The sequence below is a fragment of the Trichoderma atroviride genome, chromosome 1 (genome assembly GCF_020647795.1).
Source record: "Trichoderma atroviride chromosome 1, complete sequence".
In the NCBI taxonomy this organism is placed as follows: Eukaryota; Fungi; Ascomycota; class Sordariomycetes; order Hypocreales; family Hypocreaceae; genus Trichoderma; species Trichoderma atroviride.
This window is the reverse complement of record NC_089400.1, coordinates 1-27989: the sequence shown is the minus strand read 5'-3', so window position 1 is coordinate 27989 and position 27989 is coordinate 1. Positions and strand designations below refer to the sequence as shown.

General features: G+C 42.5%; 6 protein-coding genes across 8 annotated transcripts; 4 read left to right on the top strand and 2 right to left on the bottom strand.

Moving 5' to 3' along the window:
* Window positions 1–225: 225 nt before the first annotated feature.
* On the top strand, window positions 226–1245 carry TrAtP1_000006 (uncharacterized protein; the record flags this gene model as incomplete). Its single annotated transcript, XM_014091986.2, has 1 exon — window positions 226–1245. The coding sequence occupies one exon, from the start codon at window positions 226–228 to the stop codon at window positions 1243–1245; it is 1020 nt and encodes a 339-aa protein (XP_013947461.2).
* A 2650-nt stretch (window positions 1246–3895) lies between these two features.
* On the top strand, window positions 3896–5014 carry TrAtP1_000005 (uncharacterized protein). Its single transcript, XM_014092043.2, has 2 exons — window positions 3896–3977; window positions 4035–5014. Exons 1-2 carry the CDS (start codon window positions 3945–3947, stop codon window positions 4935–4937), a joined length of 936 nt encoding a protein of 311 aa, XP_013947518.2. The 5' UTR covers window positions 3896–3944; the 3' UTR covers window positions 4938–5014.
* A 4763-nt stretch (window positions 5015–9777) lies between these two features.
* On the bottom strand, window positions 9778–12034 carry TrAtP1_000004 (uncharacterized protein). Its single transcript, XM_014092044.2, has 7 exons — window positions 11607–12034; window positions 11514–11550; window positions 11377–11453; window positions 10930–11324; window positions 10808–10878; window positions 10416–10745; window positions 9778–10340 (listed from the first exon to the last, which is right to left on the bottom strand). Exons 1-7 carry the CDS (start codon window positions 11748–11750, stop codon window positions 10291–10293), a joined length of 1104 nt encoding a protein of 367 aa, XP_013947519.2. The 5' UTR covers window positions 11751–12034; the 3' UTR covers window positions 9778–10290.
* Window positions 12035–12133: 99 nt separating this feature from the next.
* On the top strand, window positions 12134–14068 carry TrAtP1_000003 (uncharacterized protein). 2 transcript variants are annotated; one of them, XM_066110400.1, is made up of 4 exons: window positions 12134–12676; window positions 12728–12823; window positions 12875–12975; window positions 13025–14068. In XM_066110400.1, exons 1-4 carry the CDS (start codon window positions 12253–12255, stop codon window positions 13904–13906), a joined length of 1503 nt encoding a protein of 500 aa, XP_065966472.1. In that variant the 5' UTR covers window positions 12134–12252; the 3' UTR covers window positions 13907–14068. The 2 variants fall into 2 exon arrangements, with proteins under 2 accessions (XP_065966472.1, XP_065966473.1); XM_066110401.1 differs by having other exon boundaries at window positions 12134–12823.
* Window positions 14069–14416: 348 nt separating this feature from the next.
* Window positions 14417–16456, top strand: TrAtP1_000002 (uncharacterized protein). The gene is made up of 4 exons (XM_014092046.2): window positions 14417–14764; window positions 14814–14883; window positions 14971–15402; window positions 15457–16456. The coding sequence occupies exons 3-4, from the start codon at window positions 15166–15168 to the stop codon at window positions 16345–16347; spliced, it is 1128 nt and encodes a 375-aa protein (XP_013947521.2). The 5' UTR covers window positions 14417–14764; window positions 14814–14883; window positions 14971–15165; the 3' UTR covers window positions 16348–16456.
* Window positions 16457–19603: 3147 nt separating this feature from the next.
* TrAtP1_000001 (uncharacterized protein) lies at window positions 19604–22309 on the bottom strand. 2 transcript variants are annotated; one of them, XM_014092048.2, is made up of 5 exons: window positions 22082–22309; window positions 21783–22028; window positions 21551–21728; window positions 20351–21496; window positions 19604–20289 (listed from the first exon to the last, which is right to left on the bottom strand). In XM_014092048.2, exons 1-5 carry the CDS (start codon window positions 22163–22165, stop codon window positions 19700–19702), a joined length of 2244 nt encoding a protein of 747 aa, XP_013947523.2. In that variant the 5' UTR covers window positions 22166–22309; the 3' UTR covers window positions 19604–19699. The 2 variants fall into 2 exon arrangements, with proteins under 2 accessions (XP_013947523.2, XP_065966471.1); XM_066110399.1 differs by having other exon boundaries at window positions 21551–22028.
* Between the last annotated feature and the right edge of the window lie 5680 nt (window positions 22310–27989).

Below are 27989 nucleotides of genomic sequence, written 5' to 3'. Positions count from 1 at the left end.
TATATTTTCCGTTTAGAAGCGACAGCGGGATTCGGACACGTCTTGCATCCCAGCGGACAGCATCGAAATTCCGTACAAACAAGCGTGATGAACGAATGGTTCCAGCATGATAAATTGAGGGCTTGGGAACACGATCTGAGAGTTTGTTAATTTCATTGTATTCAATCTATACACTTCATTACTCTCTTTGGAACATTGTTATCAACGAAGTTCTATGCTGTTATCATGGCTACTGTGCTTGTAACTGGTGGCTCAGGCTATGTGGCTTCTCATTTGATCTTGAAACTGTTACAAGAGGGTTACACCGTCAAAACTACAATCCGGAGTCTCTCTAAAGAAGAGCATGTCAGATCGGCGTTACAAAAAGCTGGTGCGGTATACATGAACCGCCTATCATTTCATCCCGCCGATTTAACTAAGGATGAAGGATGGGCAGAGGCTATTCAAGGATGTTCCTACGTCCACCATGTTGCATCTCCATTCCCCGGCCAGGCACCAAAAGATGAAAATGAGTTGATCATACCAGCAAAAGAGGGAACTATACGAGTTCTAAAGGCCGCACGAGAAGCCCGTGTGAAGAGACTCATATTTACATCTTCTTTTGCTGCAATTGGGTATGGAGATGGTGATAAGAGAGAACCATATACTGAAAAAGATTGGTCTGCTTTGGATGGTCTACCAGCATATCACAAGAGCAAGACATTAGCAGAAAAAGCTGCGTGGGACTTTATTGAGTCTGAAGGAGGGGATCTGGAACTTAGTGTTGTCAACCCAGTGGGAATCTTTGGCCCCGTGATGAGCGAATCCATCTCTTCATCGATCGACTTGATAAAGAAGCTCATGGACGGCAGCGTGGCGAAATGTCCCCGGACGTATTTCAATATTGTGGACGTCCGAGACTTGGCAGATCTGCATATCCGAACCATGCTTGATCCCGCAGCAAAGAATCAGCGGTTCATTGCAAGTTCTGATGGCAAACCCTTGGCATTAATTGAAGTCGCCCGCATTATTTCTCAAGGTCGACCTGAAAAAGCCCTAAAGATTCCAACAGGCGAAATACCGTCGTGGATCGTTCGATTCGCGGCTTTATTCAGCCCCGCTGCGCGACAAGTGGTTCCGTTCCTAGGAGTTGTCAGACTGCTTGACAATGGAAAAGCAAAAAGGGTACTTGGTTGGACACCACAAGCCGTAGAAGATACTATTCTGGATACTGTCGATAGTCTGGTGGAGTATTCCATTGTGTAGTCGAAAATAAGATTGGCATTCGGTTGCATAAGTAAATGAGATCATTAAAGCTATTTCTATTCGAGGGTTAGGCACTCGATGAGTACAGCATATAGGTGCAACTAACCTACATGACATGTAAATAGCCCTTGATTAAACTAGACGCTCTTAGATGTCTTTAATAAGCGGCATTGACCGCGCAGTACCTTTGTTTATCACCGTAAAAGCTTTGAGCGAGCATCAAAATGTTGTATTCTAACGTTTATTTTTACGACGTAGTATAAGTCCAAACACGTCCATGCATTGGTCAGAGCCGGTTGAATCGGCACCTCCGACATGCTAGAATTCGACAATTGCGGCATTCGTATATGAATTGGGGCAATTGGTGATAGCACTCCTCGCATTGAAACGAACCACGGCGTGATCTCCACCTCTGATGCAAACACTGATGGTTTTCAACGAGATTATGTCTCTCACGCTCCACACGAACAGCACGATCTGCTTGCTCAATTTGCATTCCGCGGGCGTCCCGATCTACGAGAACATTTGCTCGGTCAAGCAGTCTATGCTCATCCCACTGGTCACAGCGACAATCTTTCCACGGCACTCCACAAACATAACAAAACTGAGCCCCGCAATGACAAGCTACGAATATATCTATTAGCAGAGAACTACCAAAGGGACATTAAAACATACTGATATGGTTGCATCCTGTGATCAAATCAACCATCCTCCGGCACGAGTAACACCTCTGCCAGTCATTCTCTGACGCAATGCGAAGAAGGTCCAATGTTGCTGTATCTTGGGGGCAATTATCTTCATGAGACTGACTCTTGCAAATAGTGCAAGTCTCGCTCTGACACTTTTGACATATTGCTATATCTCCTTTGATGAAGGCTGGAGGAATAAATGTAGAACAATTAGGCAAATGACAGTATGTTCTATCCTTCGTAGCATACTCCAGCTCCTTTGCTCGATATTGTCCAACCAGTTTCGCAGGCAAGAAAATCTGATTAAGGCCAAGAGGTATCGCCTGCCTGCAGCAACGAGGAGGAAATAAGGATTCATCGTACATTGCCGCTTTAAACAAGTCCGCTATGCATCCACGACAGTATTCATGAGAGCAGGGGCACTGCACAGTTTCGAAGAATGGGACATCTGTCATACAAGAGACACATTGTCGCTGCTCGCTCACTGTAGCTGATGTAACAGCTGGTGATGCATGGCTTGACGAAGGCTCCCCGTTTGGAGGCTCTGCATTGCCGACATAGAGCGCTGTAAGCTTCTTGATCATTTCTTCATTCATGACTGTTCCTGGTGTGGTTGTGCGCGATATCTGTTCCGGATATTCGCCATGTATAGCAAATTCTCGGTCATGCGTCGCCTGTTCCTCTTCAAAGACATGTTCGGCGACCAATTCCCCATCTGTCAAAACCGCATGAGCGATACTGCGGCTCATAGTATGATCATATTGGAATGAAGCAAGTGACTCGAGCTCCAGCCTATACAGCCCTGCTGCAAGCTCGGCGTCGGATTGCTCGCCAGCCCGATGCTTTCCTTTAATCAAGGTTTGAGTATCCTGCAGCTGAAGCTGAATTATTAAATCAAGTGTGGCCTGGTCGATTTGATTATCCATAGTAGCTGAAACCGCTCCTTTTATTTTGTTGTTGGAATGCTTGCCGAGCATGACATTAGATGCGAAGGGCGGGGTTTGCACTCTCAGAGCTGGGGTAAAAAGGAAGTTGACGTAGCTACTAAAACTTTGCATTTGTGTAACCCAACTACCTACATCTATTGGTAGAATCGAGTTTCATGCATACTACAAAAAATACAAGCATACCAATTAAAAGTTACCCGTTATATGTAGTAAAGCACTATATGTAAAGCTTTGCATTATACAGTTTCAGATACATGGAAGTATGCAAAGATAATGTATATAATTCGTTCTCTACATCCAAAATCTTTGCTTTCATTCTGCTTTCACTGGTTCTACCCTGTCATAATTTATCAAGATAATAAAATAAAAATATCTTGCAAATTCTTATAACCTCATGGTGTCTCTTCTTCCCATTCCTCGAGTCCCTTGGTGCTGTAGCCTTGTACAATTCAGCTATAACAGCAGGAAATTCCGAATATATCAGGAATGCCTTCCGTGTCCTGCTCTAGAATCTCTGCTGAGCCAGTAGTGGAAGTGGCAGGACACCGAATTTGTGGGCCATAACATAAATCCGTAATGAAATCAAGAGGCTAATAGTGTAACAACGGTGATACGTACTTCAAGACCGTTATCACAGGCTGCGGCAAAAATTGGTGATTGTAGGCAGACGGTAGCGCAATATGCTTTGAGTTCTTAGCCACTATATATAATAGTTAAATCGCAATAATTATCCTGCAGCAATCGTGATTTTATAACAGGGAAGGTACTGCTATCTTGCGATATTCTTTACTCTATCCAATGAAGCTATTCGACAAAGTATTCTGTCTTGAAGTAGCTTATGAAATCAGAAGCCGCTTTTCGTGGGGGTAGGAATTGATAATAATAAGTGGACGTAGTTGTATTACTTAACGCCTGGAAAGTACAGCGCCCTAACTGTAATAAACTGTGTACTAAATAGTTAGTAATACAAGGGATTCCTATTTAAGAAAGTCGACCGTTCATTCAAGTGATACCGGAAAATTCGAAACTGGGTGTCGCGGGTTTTCTTATTTATGCTCCAATCATGCCTTCCTTCGGTGGCGGCAATATTCTCTCAGTACGTTAAGATACTTCAAAGCAACTCTAGTATGTCCGATTGACGAATGATTGCTAGGCTGCTGCAGTTGCCACGGTAGTGGTGGATGTAACGATGCATCCCATGGACACCATCATTACAAGAATCCAATCGCCCGCCTACAAGACACACTATCGCCAGCTCAACGGCCTGTTCCATCGCAATCTGTTTCAAGGGCTCTATCAAGGCTTTGGGCCAACTTTGATAGCTGGAATACCATCATCCGCAGCTTTCTTTTCAATCTACGAGGGCTCAAAGAGCCTCTTTGAACATGCACAGAAATCGGGCCATTTGCAGTTTGTCCCTCTTCCAGTCGCACATGCAATCAGTGGTGCGGCCGCGGATCTCATGGCCTGTGCCATCATCAATCCGGCCGAAGTAATTAAGCAGAATGCACAAGTCTCCAGGCAAAGGAGCACATCTCCTAGACAGCGTTCGCATTTGATGCGAGCCCTGAAGACGTTTTCGCGGCAACCCACCCAGCTATGGACAGGTTATACCATGTTGGTGGCCAGTTCTCTGCCGGGGACTAGCCTGACGTTTAGCCTGTACGAATGGCTCAAGCAGAGATTGACGGCGGCGACCGACAGTGACCTGACTTGTGACATTCAGTACCAAGCAAAAGTCAGCGCTGTGAGTGCAGCCGTTGCAGCTGGCTGTGCTTCATGTATATTTGTTCCGGTAGATGTTGTCAAAACGAGAATGAGGCTGGCCGCGGGCGACAAGAACTCAACCACTTCCAGTACAAATGTAATCGTGCAGGGCCCAATGGCTACAGCGAAGAACATTCTTCAGACCGAGGGAGTGAGAGGCCTGTTTCGTGGGCTGACCTTTACATTTTTGGCAAGCATGTTTGGCGCTGGATTATACCTGGGCTGCTACGAGGGGTGTAAACTATACATGGCAGGCGACGGGGGCTCTAGCAAGACGCTTAGTGAGTGATGACACCGTTGGGGGTTTTTTTTTCCAGAGGATGTAAACAATAATTCTCCGACTCTAGAACTAGATAGACTATGCAGGTAAAGGCAGCACTTCACTAAATACGCGAATGATCGACTAATGGACTGCCAGCAGCCAAATCACGAAACTAACCCCCTTCAGCTATGCCGTAGAGTACTGTGAAAGCCCTAAGATCTCCAACCGTCATTTTACGCCGTTGGCTCACTGAGTACCGCAACTGAGCTCCCCGTTGAGATACGTAATCGTCTGTATCGTCAGCGCCTTGCTGCGTCATCTCGCTCAGCCGCAGTTTGTGTTCTGGGCAACCTACCAGTTTAAGCTTATACGATGCGGTCACAGCCAGATTGGAATTCAGAAACTTTGCCAGTAAATTCTAGGCAGCTTGACTCGTGATTTTATTCACATCCGTTTACGTCCTGCTTTTTCGTCTCTCTAATGCTAAGGATGCAGGTTTAAAGAAGCCTTCGGATAGTATGGTGGCCTCCCGCGTATCCCCCACCTCAGATGGTGGTAGCATAATTTCTTTTACAACAATTCCTTCCAAACAAACGCCTGTCTCGACAGATACGGACTACGCCATAACGCCCAAAGCAGACGAGAAAGAAACTCTCGATACCGAAAGCAGCAAGTCACTAGCTCTCAAAAGGAAGAAGAAGCCAGTGCCTGGCAAAGGCTTCAACAAGTCGCGAAAAGGTTGTTACAACTGCAAGCGACGCAGAGTCAAATGCTCCAAGGCGAAACCAGAATGCTGTAGTTGCAGCAGCATGGGACTAATCTGCGTATATCCGGAGACTCCACGGCCTACACTCAAAAGATCACATAGGACGGCTTCCTCAAGTTCAAAATCATGCGTTAACCTCAAACCTGCAATTTTACCACCATTTCCTGCTGGAAGCTTACCCTCCTGCGCCGCATGGTGCAGAACCAGTCTGGCACAATGTTTACACCATGTCTCATGAGGTATGTAGCTGCTTAAGTCCCAAGGAAGCCTGCTTATATTGGCCTGTTAACGCCGTCGACAGTACGAGTTCCTTGCCAACGCCATACTTGGCCTCTCTGCTCAACATCTCACCTTGTTCCATGGCGCAGACTACTCCATCCAGGCACTGGATCTGCAAGTCGCCGCCATCAATGGCCTCAACGAAGTCTTGTCATAATCATGTCTGACGGCCGTTGACGCCGATGCTCGATATGCCAGATGCAATGATGGAATTCATAACAATGCTGCGAGGGTGGATGTTTATCCAGACAAAAGTGGTTCCAGACCTCGAAATGTCCACGTTCCGTAACTTTACGAGGGAGGCATTTGTAGGCAGTATAAAACAACATATTGCCAGACAGCTTACCGACAATAGCGAAATCACGCTAGATGACTATCTCGCGTCTCTCAAAGTTTTTTGGACGCTATGCCAGGGGACTGTAGAGATCAAGTATCTCTCTGCACTTGAAAGGGTGGGTCGCTTGGCCAAGCAGTCTCCCATTGAGGGTACGTTCTAACTACATCATGAATAAGTACATAGATTAACTCATTACAGCGTTTTTAGAGATTGTGCCATGCTACGCATTGACAAATAAGATGACGGAAGAGGAGTTGAAGCCATTCACAGAGCCATCCAACAGCTGCGCGCGTGTTTTACTGTTGCATTTTCTCATGCTGAATTACGCGTTAGAGCAGCACTTTCTAAGTCCCAAGCCAAAACAGTTTGCATTTTGTAAGGAGATTAGTATTGCGTGGGTTGTTAGGGTAGCTGCAGGTATACCCTTCAGGTTTCAGCAGCACATGATATAACCGCTGGGGATGGCGACTGGCTCAATGAAGACGCGGTAGCTTTACATATAGAATTATTACAAAATTATAAGTAAATGGTATGTTTAGAGTATGACAGATGAAATGGGCACGTTTTGTATAAGCGGCTCGCATGTTTTCTTACATTTGAGGTGTGTGTCCCAATTCACACACTCAGCCCAGATGAACACAATGGTCCATTTACGTTATTCATATAGCCAGCTTGATAGCCAAGATAGAGTTACCGCCGAGTGCGAATAAGTTACTCTTTAGGCTAATTATTAAGGGACGAATTCTGATTGTAGCGGGCATCAAGTTATTTAAAGTTACAAGTTCACTACCCATTGGTGCTTCAATAGTACCATGTGCAATTATATTTAGTTGAACAGCCGCTCCAAAGAGATCTTGGCACTCCGTATCGCGCAGCTCTGATACCCAAGTGGCGACTTCTTTTTGGGAGAGCTTGCCTGTGGCCAAGGGCGACTTATTAACAACGGCTCAGAGAGTAGAGAACAAGAGCGAAATGGTGACTTTTGAGCGTGTTGGTTACAATATAGTTCTCAAAGGCATGGTCAAGTATCTGAGGACTTGCGGTCCTTGCATTTGGCTTGTAGCCCTGTGGCGTCACGACAGCTATGAGCTTTTTGCTTGCTGGTCCAGCTGAAAGAAGTACGTGCGTATTTGACGGCCTGGTGGCTCTGGGTATGGTGTCCATCTTCTTCTAGCTCGGGACATTGACAATGGAGCTTGATCCCAAGGTCAAGCCGTCCATAAGAGATCAGGCTCCCCTCATCACTATATTGCACCAAATTACCGGTACGGTAGAGTCGACCTGACGGTTCAGAGGGGCCCATGTTCAAGAAAGAGGATTAATGATGAAGTTTTTAATAGTCTTCTGAGCGTCATGGAGGTATTCTCATGGTCGGAGTGGCCCTTCGATGAAGAGCTATCCAACACACCCGTTAGGGACTAGAGCGTGAGGATTATGAGGCTGAGAGACCAACAAGTTTCGACTGGAAAGCAGCTTTTCAATACATACCGATTCGCTTTGAGCTTGAATTGGCCCGTTCCACGCACAGTAGATTGAAGACTCGGCCGGTCCAAAGCAGTTTCTGAGACAAACCCTGTCGGCCTAGGTACCAGCATTATCTTTTGTCTCCACCTCACCAGCTAGGATCGGATATTTGAGGCTTAGAACCTAGACTGGATCAACTGGACTTGCTACCGTTGGAGTCATGCACGCCGAATTGATATCCAACCTTTGTATAGCTCTAGCCAAGTCATTCATAGGTTCATCCTCGCTAGGAAAATTCATCCTCCACTACGGAGTACGAGCTCAACTGTGTGGGCAGATCACGTTTAGACCGCACGTTTAGACCGCTTCAAGAGGAGTTGAACTTAAGCTTAAAATGTTTTCATTTTAGGCACTCATTTAAAACTACGGAGCTACAGGTTTCACCTGCACATAAACCACATCAGGTTGATCAATAAAAATCTACCCTATATTTGTAGTTTAGATCAGAATCTTGCTTCTAGTTACTATCTAAACCTTGTACAGGCGATATCCGAAGTTAGCCAGGGGGGCCATGACCCTGCGATACTGAGCTACGTTTATTGGTGTTGGTCATGATGATCTCGTAACAAAAGTACCATTGAAGCCCCGCAATGTAGGGTAGGATCGAGGTTGCTGTCTCCGCAGTGACGCCGCATCTGTCTAAAATCTGCGCATCACGAATGACGAGTCAGTTTCACCTTTTCATCTTTCTTCCAACAACTCCGCGTTGAATACGAAGCGAAGCTAACAATCTCATACCTTGGTATGGACTTGATCGACTTTACTTGCAGCCTGGATTGTTCTTACATCTTCAAGAAGAGAGTCAATTGACTCCTATTGGTACGGCATCCGGTCGGGAGCGCCATTTGTAGGGCCCCTGCTCTCTGTATCCCCAAGAAGCAGCAGTACCCACCTCGGCTTTCTGGATGCGTCCCACTAGGTGCATTGCATGAGCATGCTTCACCACTGCATCAACTAAAGAAAAAAGGTGGTCGATTACTATTAGGGCAGAGTTTTTGGATTCTGGTCCGAGATTATTTGCATGAGGTAAACTGAGTTATTGTACATGGATTTTGCTGCAACATATTATGCGCTATGCGGACTGGGTGTTGGTATTACGCAAGTATGGCGGGATGGCAATCCCATTGAGTGACGGACATTCGAACAAACAGACAGTGCAGGAACTCTGACGCTGAGCAGGACTGTGAAACAAAACAAATGTAGAGAGTTTGTTTGACGAGTGAGTTTCACTTCTACAAATGTTGTTAGACGCAGTCTTATTGTTGCCGATTGAAGAAGGCATGATGGGGTCGCTTGGTAGGGTTGCTTGTAGGCGCAGACAAATTTGGGGACGGCGAACAGTACAAAGATTCGTATATAAAAGGGCGCAGTCGGCGAGGAAAGAAGACTGAGACAGTATATTCTGACATCTTCTGGACTGCTGTTTGCATCCTGTTCTTGTGAAGAACCACAGACAACGCTGAATTTAAAGGATGCGTGGCACTAGGGTTGTGTTACGCCAATGGTGGATGCTCAATTATAAATGACGACCATGAACCGGCAATCTCGGATTTTGTGTGCGGGCACCTCTCATGTGGAAACCTTGATTTTTTATTTTGCAGTATACAAAGCGTACATGGCCCTTTAGAATGGATCCTTCTGTGATAGGATGCTTGCGGTAGCAGTCAAAATATTGGAGCTTCTACAGCGCCAAGACTGACTGCATAGGTAATATTCATGATTGATGAATCCTAAAAGCGATATGGATCCTCCCAGGCAGGGCGTACCCATACCATCTCCGCCTTGAATATCATCCACAGTAGGCGATCTGCTTAAGCTGTGGCCCCGTCTGGGTCTCGAGATGTAGATCTGCTTTGTTATCATGTATAGTTTAAAGCAACAGCCTTCTGAGAGATGATATCTGCACCGCGATTTTGGCTGTGGCAAGTTTGAAGAAAATAATTGCAACGCCGGTAATAAACTGACGGAAGAAAATGCAAACTCGCAATGTGTAACTATATCTAAATCTGAGATTGCAACTCTATATATGGACGCAAGACAAACTCTATGACCTCTTGTGAACTAGGTGGTGTTTCCTAAATACTCTTCACAACTTGTCTTCAAAACAAGCTCTAAGCAAATTAAATATATTGTGTCGCTAATAGTGCAATAGACTTGTGAAAGCTGGTCTTTGACGATTTCCTGCAAAAGGTTAGACACCAAATAAACGGCGTCCATATAACTTGCCTGGGTAACACTCTCGAGATTCCTCGCCCCTTGGTTCACTTCCCTTCTTGATGTTACATTTAGTAAGCTTGGCCAATTGGCGATGTCACCATCGCCGACCATAGAACGCTCTGCTTAATGTAGGTCCCTCTCTCTGCATGTTGCAATATTCTACGCTTAAGTGCGTTGCCTATGTACGGTTTCCAGTAAATTTTGGTCGGCCACCTTGCGGCAAGATCGATCGCGTGAACTGTAGATCAATACCCAGATTATTTGTTGTGCCATTCTGGTCGATCAGTTGGATTTCGTAATCGGATTTCTGGTACATAAAGTAAGTAAAACGGCCTAGAAACGATGCGGCTAACATTCTCCAATGCTCAAGAATATATCTCACCTTTAAGTATGTCTTCCGTACTCGCATCCTTGCTCGCCAATTCAATATCTACTGTCTTCAAGATTCTCTCCCCTGTCCCTCGCCTGCCAGTAGACTCTTCGTGCCGGACTGCGCCATCGTTATCATCCAGGCTCATGACGTATCCATCCGACCTCCTGCTGTTGTAGTTGGAATCTCCGCGGCTGGATGCATTGTGGCTAGCGTAGAGAGACGTGGGGAAGGCGAGGTCGAAAATGGCTTGAAAGCAGGGTCGCATGACCACCAAGGAGGCAGCAATGATGGTAATATTCATCTCGACGACGATCATGATGTGTGTGGGGATGATTAGCCCTGAGGGAGAAGAATATTAGATATGGTAGGAGATACTTGGGGGATCGAATGGAAACACGTACAAGTGAAATCTCTTTTGACGTTGTAAAGATCGGTAATCATGTAGAGCCGGACTATGGATACTACAGTATCGCTAGGAAAAGTTAACAATAGTCCGTAAACCCGAGGGCAAATTTGTATGTACATCAAACCAAAAAGGATCAAAGCAGTCAACTGCTTCACCTCAATGCGCTTGTTCTTGGCCAGATATAACACTGGTAATGGAATGCAAATCAAGCATATACTAGTAGACACATTGACGGAACCAGTGACATAGTTGAACATGATAGTCGTATCAATGCAGTGCCCCGGGACCTTGGGTAGCCAACTTTTATAGACCGGGTTGCAGGCGAACATGCTCACGAGCGTAGCAGCAGTAAAGAAACCTCCGAGAACGACCATAAGGGTATAGTTGACAGCACGTGAGAATCTGACGAGGGGATGATCGACGAGGCTCATGAGGTCGCGATAAACAAACGTTAGGGAGAGTTTACTGAACAATAGGGGAAGCTTGGTGAAAATTTGGATAAGCCAGAACATCTGCTGCTGTTAAATGATGCGAAATAGAGCGATAGAGTTCAATGGGACATACGAGATTGGTCTTGTAGGACCCTTGGAGATCTGGCGGGAGATCTCTTTGGTGACGGCCATAGCCAAATGCGGCCGTGACTGGAAGATATTAGAATTTTGAGCCGATAAAGAAACATTAAAAGGATAGCTCTTGCGCACTGGTAATATCAAGAATCAGATGTACGACGGCAGCCAGCTGAAGTATGGTCAGTCAAATACGATTCAACATTTCCCACAAGACGCTCAACTCACCATAGCCGTGCTGACCAGGTAATCTGAAATTGTGAGCCGGCTTTGCGACCATCGATGCCAGACTCTCAGTATGACGACGGATAGAGCTAGAACCGTGATGGAAATATCAACACCGAGAAAGAGAGCGACCCTGGATTCTGGCATATTGCCGATGGTCTGTCAATGGATCACCAAGTTGAGAGAGGAGGAAAGGACAGTCATGATCTTCCTGTCTCCGTACGCTTCAAATGAGTTACTACGCCTACCTATACTTCAAATTTGATACAGTATGTGGAAGTAGAATCCTACATGTTTAGGGATGGCATGGGCGCCTTGCTGACTATGAACATGGGATTGTAGTACTCGGACATGGCCATAGCGCAGGTGCAGGTGCAGGCGTGGAGGTGCATACCGAGTCCGGCTCAGAACCCGGTGCAGGGGTTTGTTTTGCGCTACTGCGCCGATGTCGAAATTGAGTACTAGTCGAAGAAACATGTGTTTGTGAAGTGTGTGAATTTAATTTGGAGCGAATGTCTCTGTTGGTTACTCATAGGCCCCGCCGGATGTGCAACAAGCGGGTAAGTTCCAAACTCTTCTATTTATCTCTAGATGTGCTGAGAATTTCTCTCCCATTCATCACTCACCCAAGCTTCCATATCTGACCACCATGGCGGCTGCGGACGACAACGTCATCAATGTGCCAACGAGCACAGAGAAGTCGAGCCACACCAGCATTGCCAACGAGGAAGTAGCCGCTGCCGATCGTAGTTCCACGCCCAAGGACTCTGACGATGGTAGCGAGTTTTATGAAGACCCCAAGGCCGCCCGGCGACTGCTAATCAAATGCGACATCCGCCTGATCCCCATTTTGGGATGCCTATATCTCGTTTCCTTCTTGGACCGCTCGAACATTGCCAATGCGCGGCTTTTCGGACTGGAGAAGTCGCTTCATATGCCGTTGACGGGGTTTAACACCTGCCTGTGGATTTTCTACCTTCCTTTCGTGATTGTAGAGATCCCGAGTAACTTGTTTATGAGTTTGAATAAAGTCAAACCCAACCACTGGCTTGCGGGAGCCATGTTAATTCTTGGCATGTTTTGAAGAATGTGTGATTTGAGATGTCCTATCTAATAAGATTTAGGTATTGTGTCAATGTGCCAGGGACTCACGAGGAGCTATGGTGGGCTTCTTGCTTGTAGATTCATCATGGGCATCATGGAGGCTGGTTTGCCGCCAGGTATGTATCAACCTACTATCCTTTTGAGGGTTCTATAACTGATGCCTCCAGGGGCCGCTCTTCTTATTGGGCAATACTACAGACGCAGTGAATTTTACATCCGCTTCTCATACTTCATCTGCTTTGCCTTGCTTGGTAGCGCTTTCAGCGGCGTATGTCTTGTGTCCCCCATGTCAGAGTAACATCACTAATGAAGCACAGCTCCTCGCATACGCCATCGAGCACATGAATGGATTGCGTGGATATGAAGCTTGGCGCTGGATTTTCATCCTCGAGGGCCTCTTCACCTTTGCCTTCGGACTCGCGGCATGGTTCATCATCCCAGCTTTCCCGCAAGAGGCGACCTTCCTCAGCGAAGATGAACGAGCTATGCTTCTCGCCCGCCTGCGCCACGATCGCGGGAGGGAGAGGGTTGACTTCAAGGGAATTAACTGGCTGAAGATCCTTACTGATTGGAAAGTCTGGTCATTCACTCTTATTTACTTCTGTGCCGACATGGGCGCTGCATCCATCTCATCCTTCACCCCGACCATCCTTGCCCAGCTCGGCTGGAGCGCCTCTCGAGCCCAAGTCATGAGCATTCCTATCTGGATGGTTGGCATCGTCGTCACTCTATCTACTTCTTACGCGTCTGGGAAACTCTCCCTCCGCTGGCCGTTTGTGCTCATCGGCGCCATCTTCTCCCTCATCGGCTGGTGTATACAGTACACCCAAGTCCAGCCACCGGCTGTGCGTTACTTTGCTCTGTACATCATCGCTTTTGGTTCATTCATGCAGTTCCCCATCCTCATCGGCTGGCTCAACAGTAACCTACGCGGTCGCCCGCAGCAGGCTGTCGCAAGTGCCGTTCAGCTGGGTATGGGCAATTGTGCGAATTTTGTGGCGAGCAATGTGTTTATCACGAAGCAGGCTCCCAAATACCCTACTGGCTTTGCTACGGGTGTTGGATTCGCGACGCTCGCAGCTGTGAGTATACTTTTGGTGACAGGGGCCTTGGCTTGGCATAATAGACAGTTTGACCGGAAGCATCGGGATAGGGTTGAGAATATGGAGGACCAAGAGAATTTTAGATACATGTTATAGATCACTGCTTGCATGTAGACATGGAAGGGGGGGGGTAAAACTTTCGCGCAAAGTACCACGATAACTACTATAATCATTCTTCTTCTGAAGAATCTGATACAAACCTTGCCTTCTCTCGCTAAACTCTTGTAGTCTATATTCAATTTTACATTACCCATGCAAGACTACCTCCATACGTATAATACGCACCTAGTATTCATACGGTATATGCCGCATTTATGCCACTTTACTCTAATGGTGGTGTCTAATGGCGCCGAGAACATTGAACCTTTCCGTTGAAGAGACTGTGGCATCCCACCGACGTCTCCACTTATGCGGTTGGTCCCTAGCGTAGAGCATACCCCTAAAGCTACTCTACTTCGTTCGTCTCGGTATGCATAAGCGCTACCAACTTTTAGCCCTGCGGCTTTTCCGCCAGCCCACATATTAAAAGTTCCAAGCTTGAATAGGTTATTTCTGAGTTTGTGGTGGAGAGGAAAATCCTACATGATTACATACCTTGGCACCTGATGAAACATTGCATGGTATATGTAGCATGTTACTCGTACATACCATGCAGGAGACTATGATTACAAATGTCTCGCGGTCCGAATCAAACAGCGAAAGGATCCCGGATTAAGGTTAGGCCAACCAAGCTGATTCATTCACCATGTGGAACCAGCGGTCTTTCGAACAGCGGTTTTCTCGAGACGAGCATTTCAACCGTGCCTTTCCTTGGCTGATTTGGAGTTTGCAACACAGCAGCAGAGACGACGAAGGATCCTTACATTATATATTATTTCAGCATCTGCGTGACAGCGCTTGTAAGAGGCAATGGTTTCCACATCTATTGAAACGCGTCTGTTCATTGACGGTAAAGTATGAATTGACTGCGCAATGTCAGTCCTCCCAAGCTCACATTCCACAGTTCCGGCCGTCCTCTAGCAATGAAACCTTTGATCTTCTTTCTGCAAAATCTGGTTCGTTACTAGCAAAAGGTACGGTTCTCTGATCAACATTTATTCTCTGTCTATGTTTCCGGCTTGTGTCATGTCAATGTGTGTTCTGACACGACAGTTAAACAGTATATGAAGCGACCAAGGAGGATGTAGACGACGCTGTAGCGGCAGCCAAAGCTGCTTTCCCAGCGTGGGCTAGTCTTTCACCGTACGAAAGAGGCAGATATCTTGTGCGGCTTGCCGACCTCATCGTGGAAGCTAATTCAGATCTAGCGCATCTGGAGGCTGAGTCCATGGGTAGACCTGTGTCAACGTACTTTGATGCGACCGTGGGTGCCAAGTACTTCCGCTACTACTCTGAGGCAGCATATCCTCAGGGGGGGTTCGAGCTTGAATACCCCGGGGTTTGTGAACATCAGTTTGAAGCAGCCGGTAGGTGTTGTTGCGGCGATTATTCCTTGGAATGCACCTCTTGTCTTCTTTTGTAAAAAGCTGGCGCCAGCATTAGCTGCTGGCAATGCTGTTGTTCTCAAGAGTAGCGAGAAAGCGCCGTTGACTGTCAGTTGTCTCTGATACCCTTCATATCTTCTTCCCACGTTAAAACATCCACAGTCTCTGTACGTCGCTAGGCTTGCTCAAAAAGCCGGTTTTCCCCCTGGCATCCTCAACGTTCTCTCTGGCCACGGTCCCGTCTCGGGCGCAGCGCTCGCGTCGCATATGGACGTTCGGGCCTTGACATTCACTGGCTCCAACCGCACGGGAAAGTTAATCGCCAAGATGGCCGCCGATTCCAACATGAAGAACTTGATATTCGAACTCGGGGGCAAGGCACCCGCCATTATTTTCAACGACGCTGATATTGATGCCGCGGTACGGGAGACCCAGTTCAGCATCCAGCTCATGAGCGGGCAAACCTGCATGGCGAATTCGCGCATCTATGTGCAGCGCACTATCGCAGAATCGTTTATTGAAAAGTTCAAGGCTGCCTTTACGTCTGCTCGACTCGGTGATCCGACAGACCCCCAGGTCAACCATGGGCCGCAGGCGGATAAAATTCAGCACGCGACAGTACTGCGGTATATCGAGTTGGGCAAGAAGACAGGCAAATTGGTGACTGAGGAGCAGTCCGTTTCGGGCCTGTATATCAACCCTACGATATTCACAGATGTCCCTGAGGATGCCCAGATCATGAAGGAGGAAATCTTCGGGCCAGTGGTTATCATCAACACTTTTGACACAGAAGCGGAAGCAGTGGCAAATGCAAACAATACCGAGCACGGTCTGTACGCATCGGTGTATACAAAGGATCTAGATCAGGCAATGAGGGTCGCCTCAAGGCTGGAGGCAGGAACAGTAGGGGTCAACTGCACAGGTCCAACAAAGGGGGACGACATGCCATTTGGTGGGCAAAAAGGGAGTGGAATACAAAGGGAAAGTTACATCCATAGTATGGAAACATTCATGGAGACAAAGTCGGTTTTAATCAAGGTGGCAGGATTATAATAAAAAGAAAGAAATAGTTTATTTAGTATTTTATTTTTTTCTTATATTTTATTCAAAAAAGCAAAACTTATAGTTTACTAAAACTTTATAGTTACTAAAGAGACTTGAGAGACTTCCATTCTCTTTAGCTGTATGTTCATTTGCTTTTTTATTACTAAGGTGTCTTTGAGAAGAAGGATATAGGCTACTTAGATAGTAATATCTAAAAGGAGGTTCTTTATAACTTGCAAAGCCTTATGTTCACACTTGCTAAATACAATAGGGCTATTCTTAAGAAGTTATCAATAAGGGTTAAATTCTCACAAGAAGAGTTGCATTTCTTTGATATATATATTTGCAGTGAAAATACCTTATTTATTTTTTGTTAAATATTATTCATCCTGTCCAGTAGCAACATCCCAAATTTTCCATTTTAGCTAGCTATTACACCTACGCTGCCCATAGAACACAGCCATAGTCGCCGTTGTGCACAAAGGAAGCGCCATAGCTGCCTGTGTCATCATCACAGGTAAATACAGCCTCAAGTGCTTTGGTGCAATAGTCACCCATAACGAACGGCTTTGCGTCCTTACAAACAGACCCCGGCATTCTAAGATATACAAACTTATGTCCAAACAAACATGTTTATATCTCTGCTATTTCCACCTCCTCAAAAACTTACAACCTCCTACTTCTCTTTGTAACAAATAAACATAAAATGAATATGTTAGAAGCTTATCCTAAGCTCGCCGACTCGCGCAGCATTCGGGTCATCAAACTTCATGGCGCCACCAAGCTCAGCGTCGATATTCGGTTCGATCTTATTGCCGTGTCTCTCGATGCCCCTTTGCCCTATGAGGCTATTTCATATACATGGTCTGGGCAAGCACTCGACCAGCCTGTCTATGCCAATGGCAAAGAGCATCTTGTCACTAGAAATGCGGAGCATGTCATGAGGAGACTACGCCCAAACAGGCCTGAACATTCCCGCAATCTGTGGATTGATGCCATCTGTATTAACCAAAAAGATAACAGAGAAAAGGCGGTAGAGGTGCAACTGATGTTTGAAATCTATGCCAATGCAAATTGTGTCAATATTTGGCTTGGCCAAGGAACTGAATCAACTGCTCTCGCACTCAAGTGGCTGAGATGGTACAGTTGGTCGTTTCCCGCAATTTGGAAAACCCAGGCGAAATTTGCAAGAGCTATTACGTCTGTGGATTCAATCTTCATAAGGCTCCTTTTGGGGATAGCAGCAGTAAGCATGTCATGTGTCTGCGCATGCATCATGATGCTTGTTGGAGCCATAGTCATATTTCCTTTTGGGCTGTTACCCATGTTCAAAAGTGGGCAGTTTTGTTATCCTCTATTTTCGGCTTTCCTAACTAATAAACACACTTTTAGGCCATAAAAAGTTATTTCAAGCTGGTTTGGCAGACTTGGCGTCCATGGAGTATTGGGAGAGAGCATGGACGGTTCAAGAAGCAAACGCGAACGAATTGTGCTTTATTCTATGCCGATCATCTGCACCGTTTCGCCTTGATCTATTTTACATGAGCCATAATATGATCCCACCTATGTATATCTTCAGCTCTCTTAACAACAGCAAACCAAACCAGCGCTATGGCTTACACATACTTGACATATACCACACTCGTACGCGGGCAGAATTTGGCAAACACATCTTCAATGTTCTTTGTAAGACGAAAGCAACGATAGCCAAAGACAAATTGTTTGCTATGAGAGCCATGTTTCCTCACAGCCTAGGTGCATTGACCATCGACTATTCAGTCTCTGACCAGCGATGTCTACACAGAAGCCGCGCGTATTGTTCTGGGGAAGACTCAGAACGTTGAATTCTTCAAATATGCTTACCAATCTGATCGAGAGGACAGTTTTCTTACCTGGGTGCCGCCATGGACAGCACTTGTCGATATACCAGAATGGATCTGTAAGTTTACGCCGGCGGCAATTTCTCAAAAGGCTATTATAGTAGAGGGGGATGATACGAAAGTGCTCAAGTTAAAGGGACTGCTAGTTGATAGCGCTGTGTCAGCTATCAGTGAACGGTTCCCCACTGTAGCACCACTGCAAGCCCCGTGGTCGCGCACACTAGATCTCAATCTCGCGAGAGAGACCCTTGTGATGTTTAGGGAATGGGTAGATTCAACTGGAGCAGCAAACAACCAGGACCCTACCATGCATCGGCTAGCGTGGATGATATCTGAAATGACCAAACTGAATGCGGGAGATGTTCTTGCTTGGTTTCAATTAATATGGACAGAAGACAATTTTGGTATGGAGAAACTTTGGGATTACGGGTTGCGTGGGGGGAATGTCTGCGATTCTCGGAATATTACTGTGAAGTTTTTGCAACTGGTCAGTGGCAGGTCGCTTTTCATGACGGAGAGTGGAAGGATTGGAATGTCAACTTTGGTCATATGTCCAGAAGACGAGGTTGCGCTGCTTACGGGGGAGAAACTGCCATACATCATTCGGAAAAGTCTTGACCGCCCAGACAAGTACACGTTAGTAGCTCTATGTTGGCTAAGCGGTGCTCTCATGGGTGAAGTATGGCCGGATTGGAATGGGCGTCGGGAAGACTTGGAAGATGTTGAGTTGGTTTGAAACCGCGCGCCTCGAAGCGGTGGAAACAGAGAATGCCTTTCGTTCCTTGGAAGCCTCAAATGGCCGAAGACTAAGCGTATATGCTGCCAAGAAGGTCTCGTACTCTGTCTCTGTCGATGGGAAGTCTCCCCAAGCCCTGGAAGAATTGAAAGCGGTTCTTCTTCAGGAAGGAATAATTGCCTGAACATCTAGGCATTTGCCACGCTTGATAGTTTAGAAGATGCTGAATTTGTAACGACTGCGTTGATATATTTAATGGGAATAGGTAGTTCCTAATATAATATCACAGTCTTATAGATCCCTACATTGATCGCATTGTAGTAGACCCTCCTTAATAGAAGCAATCATTTGAATATGCAATAATATAATATAATCACTTTGTTTTTGCTATTAGTGTAGGTGCCATATAAAGGTTTCGCAATAGACCAAAACTATTACTACATGCTATATTATACAAATTTTTATAATTATACTTGTGCTTTTGCCCTTGATTTCCCAATTGTTTATAGTGTGTATATAGAGCATTATCGCATTGAAATGCATCTTGTCTAACTATGCGAGGCTGTCTGATCCGCTATCCAATCCCCAAATGCCGGGCTACCCAACTATGTACAGATTTTGTTAAGAGCAAATGTATTATAATGCATCTCTGACATTTATATTAATATTAGTTATAAGATATTTTTGTAATTTCTTTTATGAAAGTAAAAAAAAAAATATACAATTAGTAAAAAATAACTTAAAATTATGCTATATAAGCTGGCGGGTGCTCCATCTCCTCAAACTCTTGCATGGACAAATCGTAACCCAAGTGCCTCTTCAGCAGCTCATGAGTTACAAACCTTTCTGGCGTATTCCCCTGTGCATCAACAAAAGACACGTGTGGGTTGACTTCGCTTATTCTCTGCAGCTCATTTGCATGCCGATGGTGATGAGGGCAGCCGTCCACTCCGACCAAGAATATAGTGACGTGAACCCATGAGAGACCTAGTAGATCAAGTTCAAACTCGTCCATGTCTTGAGCCTCTCCATCTAGTAGCAGGAGAACTCTTAGAATCGGGGTCTCCGGCCCCGCTTGCCAGCCGTATACCGGGTGATAGATTGCTGATGCTGAGTGTTTTTGAAAATGGAGCTCTTTGACCTTTTGCCACCCCGTCATAACGCGTGTGCCCCCTCCGAATTTGACCATTCTCCAGACTTCTTCGAAGTTTCGGTGGTTCAGAGCGCCAATGTAATCTGCGTGGTTGGAAAATGTGGTTAGTTGGTAGCCCTGAAAGTTGTGGTCGTGGTTGGCAAGGGCGTCTGTGAATCGCCGGACGATGGCTTTGGCTGTATCTGCAATAGAATGAGTGTGGTTAGCAACCGCTGGCTTGTTGGACGAGATGGAATACTCCACCTTTATTCTTGGGTTGAGTAGATCGAGTGTATCCTGTTATGAGATACTCGTTGTATAGTGGCCGCATTGGCTCAAAGTCCATCGAGCCAGATACGTCTAGCAATATCACGCTATCGTCTGACGCAGTCTCTGGAACGTCATAGGGTCGAAATGGCGGAGGCATAACTTGTTTAGAATAGCCGTCAGAGGTATGCTGTAGATGGCAAGTGTCGTCTGCTGCAAAATACGCCGGCGGTGGCTCTACGGCAGATGCCATCCTTCGTCGGGCCATGTCTAGCGCGGAAATTATATCGGGCTTCAGCCTCCCTCCGGCGCCGGCTCTGTGATTCAACACCCAGTATAGTCTCTCTTCTGCTGTATCGTCGTAGCCCCTCCAGGCTGGTGTAATGCCTCTCCACCCTGCACTTGCGTCAACCGTGAACTTGAGCGGATTGGATATCTGGTTCGCCCACGCCACGGGAATGGGCTCAAAGTAGCCTGCTCGTAGCATATGAAGGTATTGAATGGGGCTGCGTTGGCGCATTTGGGCGATTGTATTAGCCATTCCCACTTTGTTTTGGTAGGTGGCCACGATCTGTCGCCACTCGGCGTCTGGCCATCTGCCATTTTCCTCCTGTAAGATCTCGTCATGTAATTGTTTGCATTGAGCTAGCGCTTTTTCTAGCTTAATGGCTGCTTTCTCTTCGGGAGACTTAATTGAAAAGGCCTTCTTTAGCGTTATGAATCTTGATGGTTTGCTGGATGAAGATGATTCGCTGTTCCCATTGACCGTTGCAATCGTTGTCGTTGAGCTTTGTTCACCCCTTTTCTCAGATTTGTCTCTGGCTAGTCCTTCATCCCCCTTTTTTGTTGATGTCGAAGAAGCTTCGCTGGCTATAATTGACCGTGAGATATCAGGATTCTCAAGGTCCCAAATATTCATCTTTGGCTCCCTTGCATTGATGGCCGACTGGGCCTCCTCGTTGAGTTGCGCATTTAAGCTAATAGTCTGATGAACTGAAAGACTGTAACACCTGGCTATGGGACGCGCCACACTTAAATAGCTCGAAGTAAAGTTGCCGTACGGCGATATGACGCGCATTCTATACGGATTCCTGGAAAAGTAACCAAACCCTGTCTGGTAGCTGTCATGATATGACTTTTCACCTGCAAATCTGGGTGAGCAATCGAGGGCTCCTGAGAATGTCTGACGTCTCTTACCTGGGTACATGACGGCTTCTGACCACCTATTCTGCACGTCAAGTCGTCGCACCTTTAAACCCTTGTATTGGTGAATGTCACACCCACAGAAGGTGTCCACATCATGCTCTGGCTCGATGTCACTATTGAATATGCGGTGTGCCAGCTGCACGTTCTGGAGAATATTTTGCATTTCTTGCTGTGACTCATGAGACCGGAGTTCATTAGAAGGTTAGGGGAAGCACAGGCAAACCTCATCTCTGGCGCGTATCCTCGCCGCCTCAATCACTTTATTCGTGTGTGGACGTAGATGTTGATGGATGGTGTGTCCTCTGCCGTTGTCGGAGAAATTATGTGATGGCGCTTGGTACGCCGGAGGCGCTTCACCGACTGAGCCAGGGACGACATTGGCTTGTTTAAGAGACTTAGGCTTGGGTTGTAGATATTTTCCCGGATTATCCAGGTATTCCTCCACCGCTTCGTCTATGCTCACTGCCCCCTTGCCACAGAATTAGCAGCTACGATTACTGACCTCGAATTTTGATCATTTACCTCCAAAAAGACCCACGCCTTGCCCTCATCGGCATCTGGAACGCAGGAGATGAACCTGGCTATCGCATCTTCGGAGGGCGTCATGGTGTAACAACAATCAACTGTGGAATTGGACCAGAAGCTCCAGCAAGAAGCCAAAATCGAACGACATCCAACAGTCTATATGTATGCGGCTTAAATCTAATTCTTTTGGCGCAGTCATTTAGTGTCATGGCTAGACGGGTAATCGGCACATGCGCAACTTCAGCTCCTATAACATCGGCTGTAACAAGAACAAGTGGAAACAGCGGCTGTGGAAATGCCGCAACCACCGGGCTTAGTAGGTAGGCCAAACTTAATTAAACAGGCACCTGATCAAGTGCTGACGAGTCCTCAGCCAGCGATTCCAAATTGCTTGCCACAAACCTCAGCAGCCTCATTTACCAGTATTCAAACGCTGGTTATGCAGACGTTCCCTAATGCTCCCAAGCTATTCATAACTCAGGTCAGATTGGAAGACTTAGTCTAAGTGCTTGCTACAGTATCCCTATTTTAGTTGTAGCGTCTGTGCTTTATAGAAGAACAACTATTTTACTGTACCTTGTATCTATAGTTATAGTACGTAGTAATTGCAAAATTATAAATAAGTTAATGGTGCAATCTTTGAGTTAGTAATATTTAGAGCTGGGGGGGCCAATTACTATTTACGTGCCACTGTAAAACGTTCAGTATAGATAAGTACGGAGTTACAGTGCGCGCTTCCCGCTATTATATTACAGCAGTGGATGGTAAATGCATACAAAAACAAAAGGACCTTTCTTGCCATGTTAAGGAAACCTTATTACATGTAATATAATCATTGATTTGTTCACACAAAGTCACAAGGGAGGAACCGCTACAAGACTTCAATTAGGCGAAACGCTCAGCGTTACTTCACTAGCTACAGTTAGTGGCCAAAAGTCTGCGAACGCCCCACCACAAACGCGTCGTGTTCCAAAGTCGCGATGACAACCCTTTCTTTTTCAATTACATATAACTTCACACAGAAATGCCAGAATAACACGAATTCAGTACTGTTATAAGCGGAAATTATATAAGAAATCATGAATTTACTCTTATATAAAGATCTGTAATATGTGCAAAGATATTAAAGGGGAAAAGCTATTGCGCTATTGCGCTTAAATTTAATATATTACCTTCAGCTGCACATGCTATTTTTAAACAATGGAAAAGCAACTAAACCTTTAATTTAAAGCTAAGAAAAAGTTAGCTAAAGAAGCTTATATTAGCAAAGGTTAGGTATATTATAATTCTTATTAAAAAGAACTATAAAATAACATGAAATACCTTAGTGGGCTTAATAAATAGTTAAGTAAGTAAATGTATAGTATACTATGCTTTATAAAAGGAATTTTATTACAAATGGAAAGTAATAAATAAAATACCTATATTATTAGAAATAGCAGCTTTACAGCTATAATTTGCCCGCAATTAGAAGAAAAAAAAAGAAAAATTAATAAAGATATAGCTGTTTAAAATTAGTGGTATATACATGTGCTAATTATAATCTAGGTCTTCTTCTCTAATAAAGCTTTTATTTAAAACTAACCTAATAACCCACACAGCTGGGTCTTTTATAAGTTATATAAGAAGTTCTAGAGAGCTCTAGTTAATATTATAATCTATGGTAAAGCAAAAATCTCACTAATAGTCTAGGCAGTAATTTATAAAGATAAAAGAAGTAAGCTTATCTTTATGGAGTGTGATTAGATTGCCTAGTGTTACAAACCAACCATATAAGGATCCTTTTAGTATATACCTTTGGTAATACACTAGAAGGCTATGACTAATTAGGGTGTAGGACTCCCTCTCTTAGTAGGATATATACTTACTTATAAGATAAGAATACAGCTTTAGGAGTGTATTCTTATTAGGTACTATAAGACTTATACTAGTGATAACCATGGAATAACTTACTATATAAGAACTATTTATTACACTTATTAAATAAATCTTAGATAGTTAATTATTAATATAGCACTTTTAGATAATAATTAAATTAGTTATTTATAATCTTGTTAACTATGTAATTATATTACTTATTAAATCTCTTGCATTTCTCTGCTAATATAAACTAATACCTTAGCTTATAAATTAGGAACTTACCCTATACCTAAGTATAATAGTATAAGTTAAGATATTATATATTAATAACTCTTGTTTAGAAGATACCTGTGATCTCTTAAGTAAATCTAAACTATTATACCTAAAGCAACTGGATTAACTAGCACTTCTACTAACCTAACCCCTAAGACTACCCTTATCTTTACTTAAAATACTAATAGAAATATTATTATAGGAGAAGCTTCTAATTAGGATAATATATCTAAGGATTAGATTAAAGCTTTCCTTTAAGATATATTTAACTTTAATAAGCTTCTTGTAAAGGTAGTTAAGACTAAGAAATCTATAAATAAAGATATAGGAAAACTTATTAAGCGTTAACCGCCTTCTATATTTAATAAAAAAACCAATAAACTTTATAACTTCTAAACTTAACTTAGGGCTTACTTTATTAACTTTAAGAATATTATTAATACTAAAACTAAGAAAGTTTCCTTTATAGCTACTTGTTATAACCCAACTCTTATGGTTATGACCATGGGCCAACCCGCCAGGATCCACCAGATTAACTAAGGACCAATCAACTAATTAGGTCTAACTTATTTAACTTAATAAATAAGCTTAATAAGCTATAACTTATATAACTTATTTTATAAGCCTTATAAGCCTAGAATTAACTAGGTATATAAGTTCACTTTTTTATACTTATTTAAATAACTTAAATAGCTAGTTATTAATATAGAATTAAGATTATAACATACTTTACACTTCCACTATCTAGTAATATTATTTACTATTACTTATATTACCTATTAAGTTTTTTAACTGCTTTGTTAATATAAACCTAGAATTATTTACTAGGTTTATCCCTTAGGAATCTACCCTATACTAACTATCTAGTATATAGTTTATTATATGTTAATAACTCTTATTTAGATAGTTACTAGACCTTATGGGTAATATGAAAAAAAGAACATAAATACTAACCTTTAATATCCTTAAATATAATACTAATTACAAAAGCTAAGCTCTAAGTAATTACTAGTTAAATAATATTATTAAATTTAAAGATATATTAGTAAAAATAGCTTATAATTAGTAAAATATTCTAATAGAAGCTCTTAAATAAGAATATAAATAATATAAGCAATAAGAATAAAGCGCTAGAACTTATATAAAAAACATGGAATATATAATCTAAGACTTATATATATAATAGTAAGCGGATTAATAAACTATTAATAACCTATAATAATAACTTAGTAACCTACTAGGGGTAGCTCCCTAAGTGGCACCTGTTATAGCACCTATAGTAGCACTAGCTATTCCTGTAGATAATAAACTAAAACTAGGAAAAGTTTTAAAAATTAAATAACTAGAGAAGTTTAATAGAGATATTATTAAACTCTACTAGTTCCTTAATAAATTATAAACCTACTTTAAGTACTATTATTTAAAGATATTCCTAGAAGATAATTTGGAAAAAAGAATCTAATATGCAGGAATACATACTAAAGATATAGTAGCTAATTAGTTTAAAACACTTTTTAAAGATAAGAAGAATAATTTAGCTTAGTAAAGTAAACTTATAAAGGAAGTCTTTAAGGGTTATAAAAACCTTAAAGAATAATTAAAAAAGATTCTTTGGAATTATTAATAAAGCTTAAGAAGCGGAAAAGAAACTTTAAAACCTTAAATAAAAAGAACTATATTATAAATATACTTTAACCTTTATTTAATTACTTAGTAAGGTTAATTAGACTAAGAAATTAAAAAAGGAAATATATTACTATAGTTTAAAGTTAAAAATTAAAAATAAAATTTATAAAACTAACTAATAAAAAACCATATTTATTATATTTACCTAAGAAGCTATTATAATTAATAACTAATAATAGGAATAAAAGTAGGAATAAAGGGATAAGAAAAACAGCTAGACTACTAGATATTAACTATAGGCTAACTAAGGGAAAAAATAAAAAGACTATGTTACTAAAGATAATAGAACTTAACCAGGAAGAATAAATATTAATATCTTAAACTATAGGAAGTTTAACAGAACCTGTAACACTTGCAGTAAGAAAGGCTATAAGGAAGCAGACTGCTAATCTAAGATAACCTATGTATTTTATAGCAAGAAGGGCTATAATAAAAGCTATTATTACACTAAGAAAAATGGAAAGAAACCTAAGACCACTAAGGATAGGGTTTAGGTAAACACTATTATAAAAGTACCCTATAACTACCTTAGCTGGACAGCTTGCTATAATAATTTATATTTTATATATAAAAGCAGCAAGAAAGGATTTGGATATTACCTAAAGAAGCTATAAGCTAGAAAAACTTATAAGACTATAATAATTAACACCCTTAACTTTTATAAGAAATCAAAATGCAAAGACTACAGCTTAACAGAACCCTATTCCACTTACACATTTTATGAATATGCATCTTGTGGTGTTATAACCTAACAACACTTGGTTGCACCAGCAGGCCCTGGAAAGGATATACTATGTTTTAAACAACCAACCAGAAGGAAGTGATTACTGCACTATAAGTAATTACTCCTACGCTTACTAATACTATTCTGGTAATTACTATAGTAATTACCACTATGACTATAATTATACATAACTAGACTAGATATATAAGTTTACTTCTTTATGCTTATTTAAATAACTTAAATAGCTAGTTATTAACATAGAATTAAGATTATAATACGCTTTGCACTTTATTATCTAGTAATATTATTTATTATTACTTATATTACCTATTAGGTTTCTTAACTGCTTTACTAATATAAACCTAGAATTATCTACTAGGTTTATCCCTTAGGAATCTACCTTATATTAACTATCTAGTGTATAGTTTATTATATATTAATAACTCTTGTTTAGACAGTTACTAAGATCTTATAGGTAATATAAAAATAAGGATGTAAATACTAACCTTTAGTGTCCTAGATAATAACACTAATTACAAGAGCTAAGCTTTAAGTAATTACTAGTTAAATAGTGTTATTAAGTTTAAAAATATATTAGTAGAAATAGCCTATAATTAGTAAAATATTCTAATAGAAGCTCTTAAATAGGAATATAAATAGCATAAATAATAAGAATAAAGCGCTAGAACTTATATAGAAAATATAAAATATATAATTTAAGACTTATATATATAGCATCTTATAGACTAATAAACTATTATATAGTATGCGTAAATTATTAATAACTTATAGTAATAGCTTAATAACCTGCTAATAATAGCACCCTAGGTGGGCCCTGCTATAGCACCTATTATAGCACCTATAATAGCGCTAGTAATCCCTATAGATAATAAACTAGAACTAGGAAAAGTCCTAAAAATTAAATAACTAGAAAAGTTTAATAAAAACACTACTAAGCTTTATTAGTTCCTTAATAACCTATAAATATACTTTAAATACTATTACCTAAAGATATTCCTAGAAAATAATCCGGAAAAAAGAATCTAGTATACAAAAATACACACTAAAGATATAGTAGCCAACTAGTTTAAAACACTCTTTAAAGATAAAAAGAATAACCTAGCTAAATAAAGTAAATTAATAAAGAAAGTCTTTAAGGGATATAAAAACCTTAAAGAATAACTAGAAAAATCCTTTAAAATTACTAATAAAGCCCAAGAAGTAGAAAAGAAACTTAGGGTTAGGGTTAGGGTTAGGGTTAGGGTTAGGGTTAGGGTTAGGGTTAGGGTTAGGGTTAGGGTTAGGTTAGGAGGTGCTGGTTTCATCTATCGGAGGGAATGGATTAACCTTAGCAATACGTAA

Coding starts and splice junctions, on each gene's coding strand:
- TrAtP1_000005 (XM_014092043.2), top strand. CDS start 3,945: ATGCCTTCCTTCGGTGGCGGCAATATTCTCTCA. Junction 3,978..4,034: donor GTGGCGGCAATATTCTCTCA/GTACGTTAAGAT, acceptor AATGATTGCTAG/GCTGCTGCAGTTGCCACGGT.
- TrAtP1_000004 (XM_014092044.2), bottom strand. CDS start 11,750: ATGCCAGAATCCAGGGTCGCTCTCTTTCTCGGTGTTGATATTTCCATC. Junction 11,325..11,376: donor GGTCCTACAAGACCAATCTC/GTATGTCCCATT, acceptor TAACAGCAGCAG/ATGTTCTGGCTTATCCAAAT. Junction 10,746..10,807: donor CGTCAAAAGAGATTTCACTT/GTACGTGTTTCC, acceptor CTTCTCCCTCAG/GGCTAATCATCCCCACACAC.
- TrAtP1_000003 (XM_066110400.1), top strand. CDS start 12,253: ATGGCGGCTGCGGACGACAACGTCATCAATGTGCCAACGAGCACAGAG. Junction 12,824..12,874: donor GGAGGCTGGTTTGCCGCCAG/GTATGTATCAAC, acceptor TGATGCCTCCAG/GGGCCGCTCTTCTTATTGGG. Junction 12,976..13,024: donor TTGGTAGCGCTTTCAGCGGC/GTATGTCTTGTG, acceptor AATGAAGCACAG/CTCCTCGCATACGCCATCGA.
- TrAtP1_000002 (XM_014092046.2), top strand. CDS start 15,166: ATGCGACCGTGGGTGCCAAGTACTTCCGCTACTACTCTGAGGCAGCAT. Junction 15,403..15,456: donor GCGAGAAAGCGCCGTTGACT/GTCAGTTGTCTC, acceptor AAACATCCACAG/TCTCTGTACGTCGCTAGGCT.
- TrAtP1_000001 (XM_014092048.2), bottom strand. CDS start 22,165: ATGACGCCCTCCGAAGATGCGATAGCCAGGTTCATCTCCTGCGTTCCA. Junction 22,029..22,081: donor AGGCGTGGGTCTTTTTGGAG/GTAAATGATCAA, acceptor TTCTGTGGCAAG/GGGGCAGTGAGCATAGACGA. Junction 21,497..21,550: donor AGAAGCCGTCATGTACCCAG/GTAAGAGACGTC, acceptor CCAGATTTGCAG/GTGAAAAGTCATATCATGAC.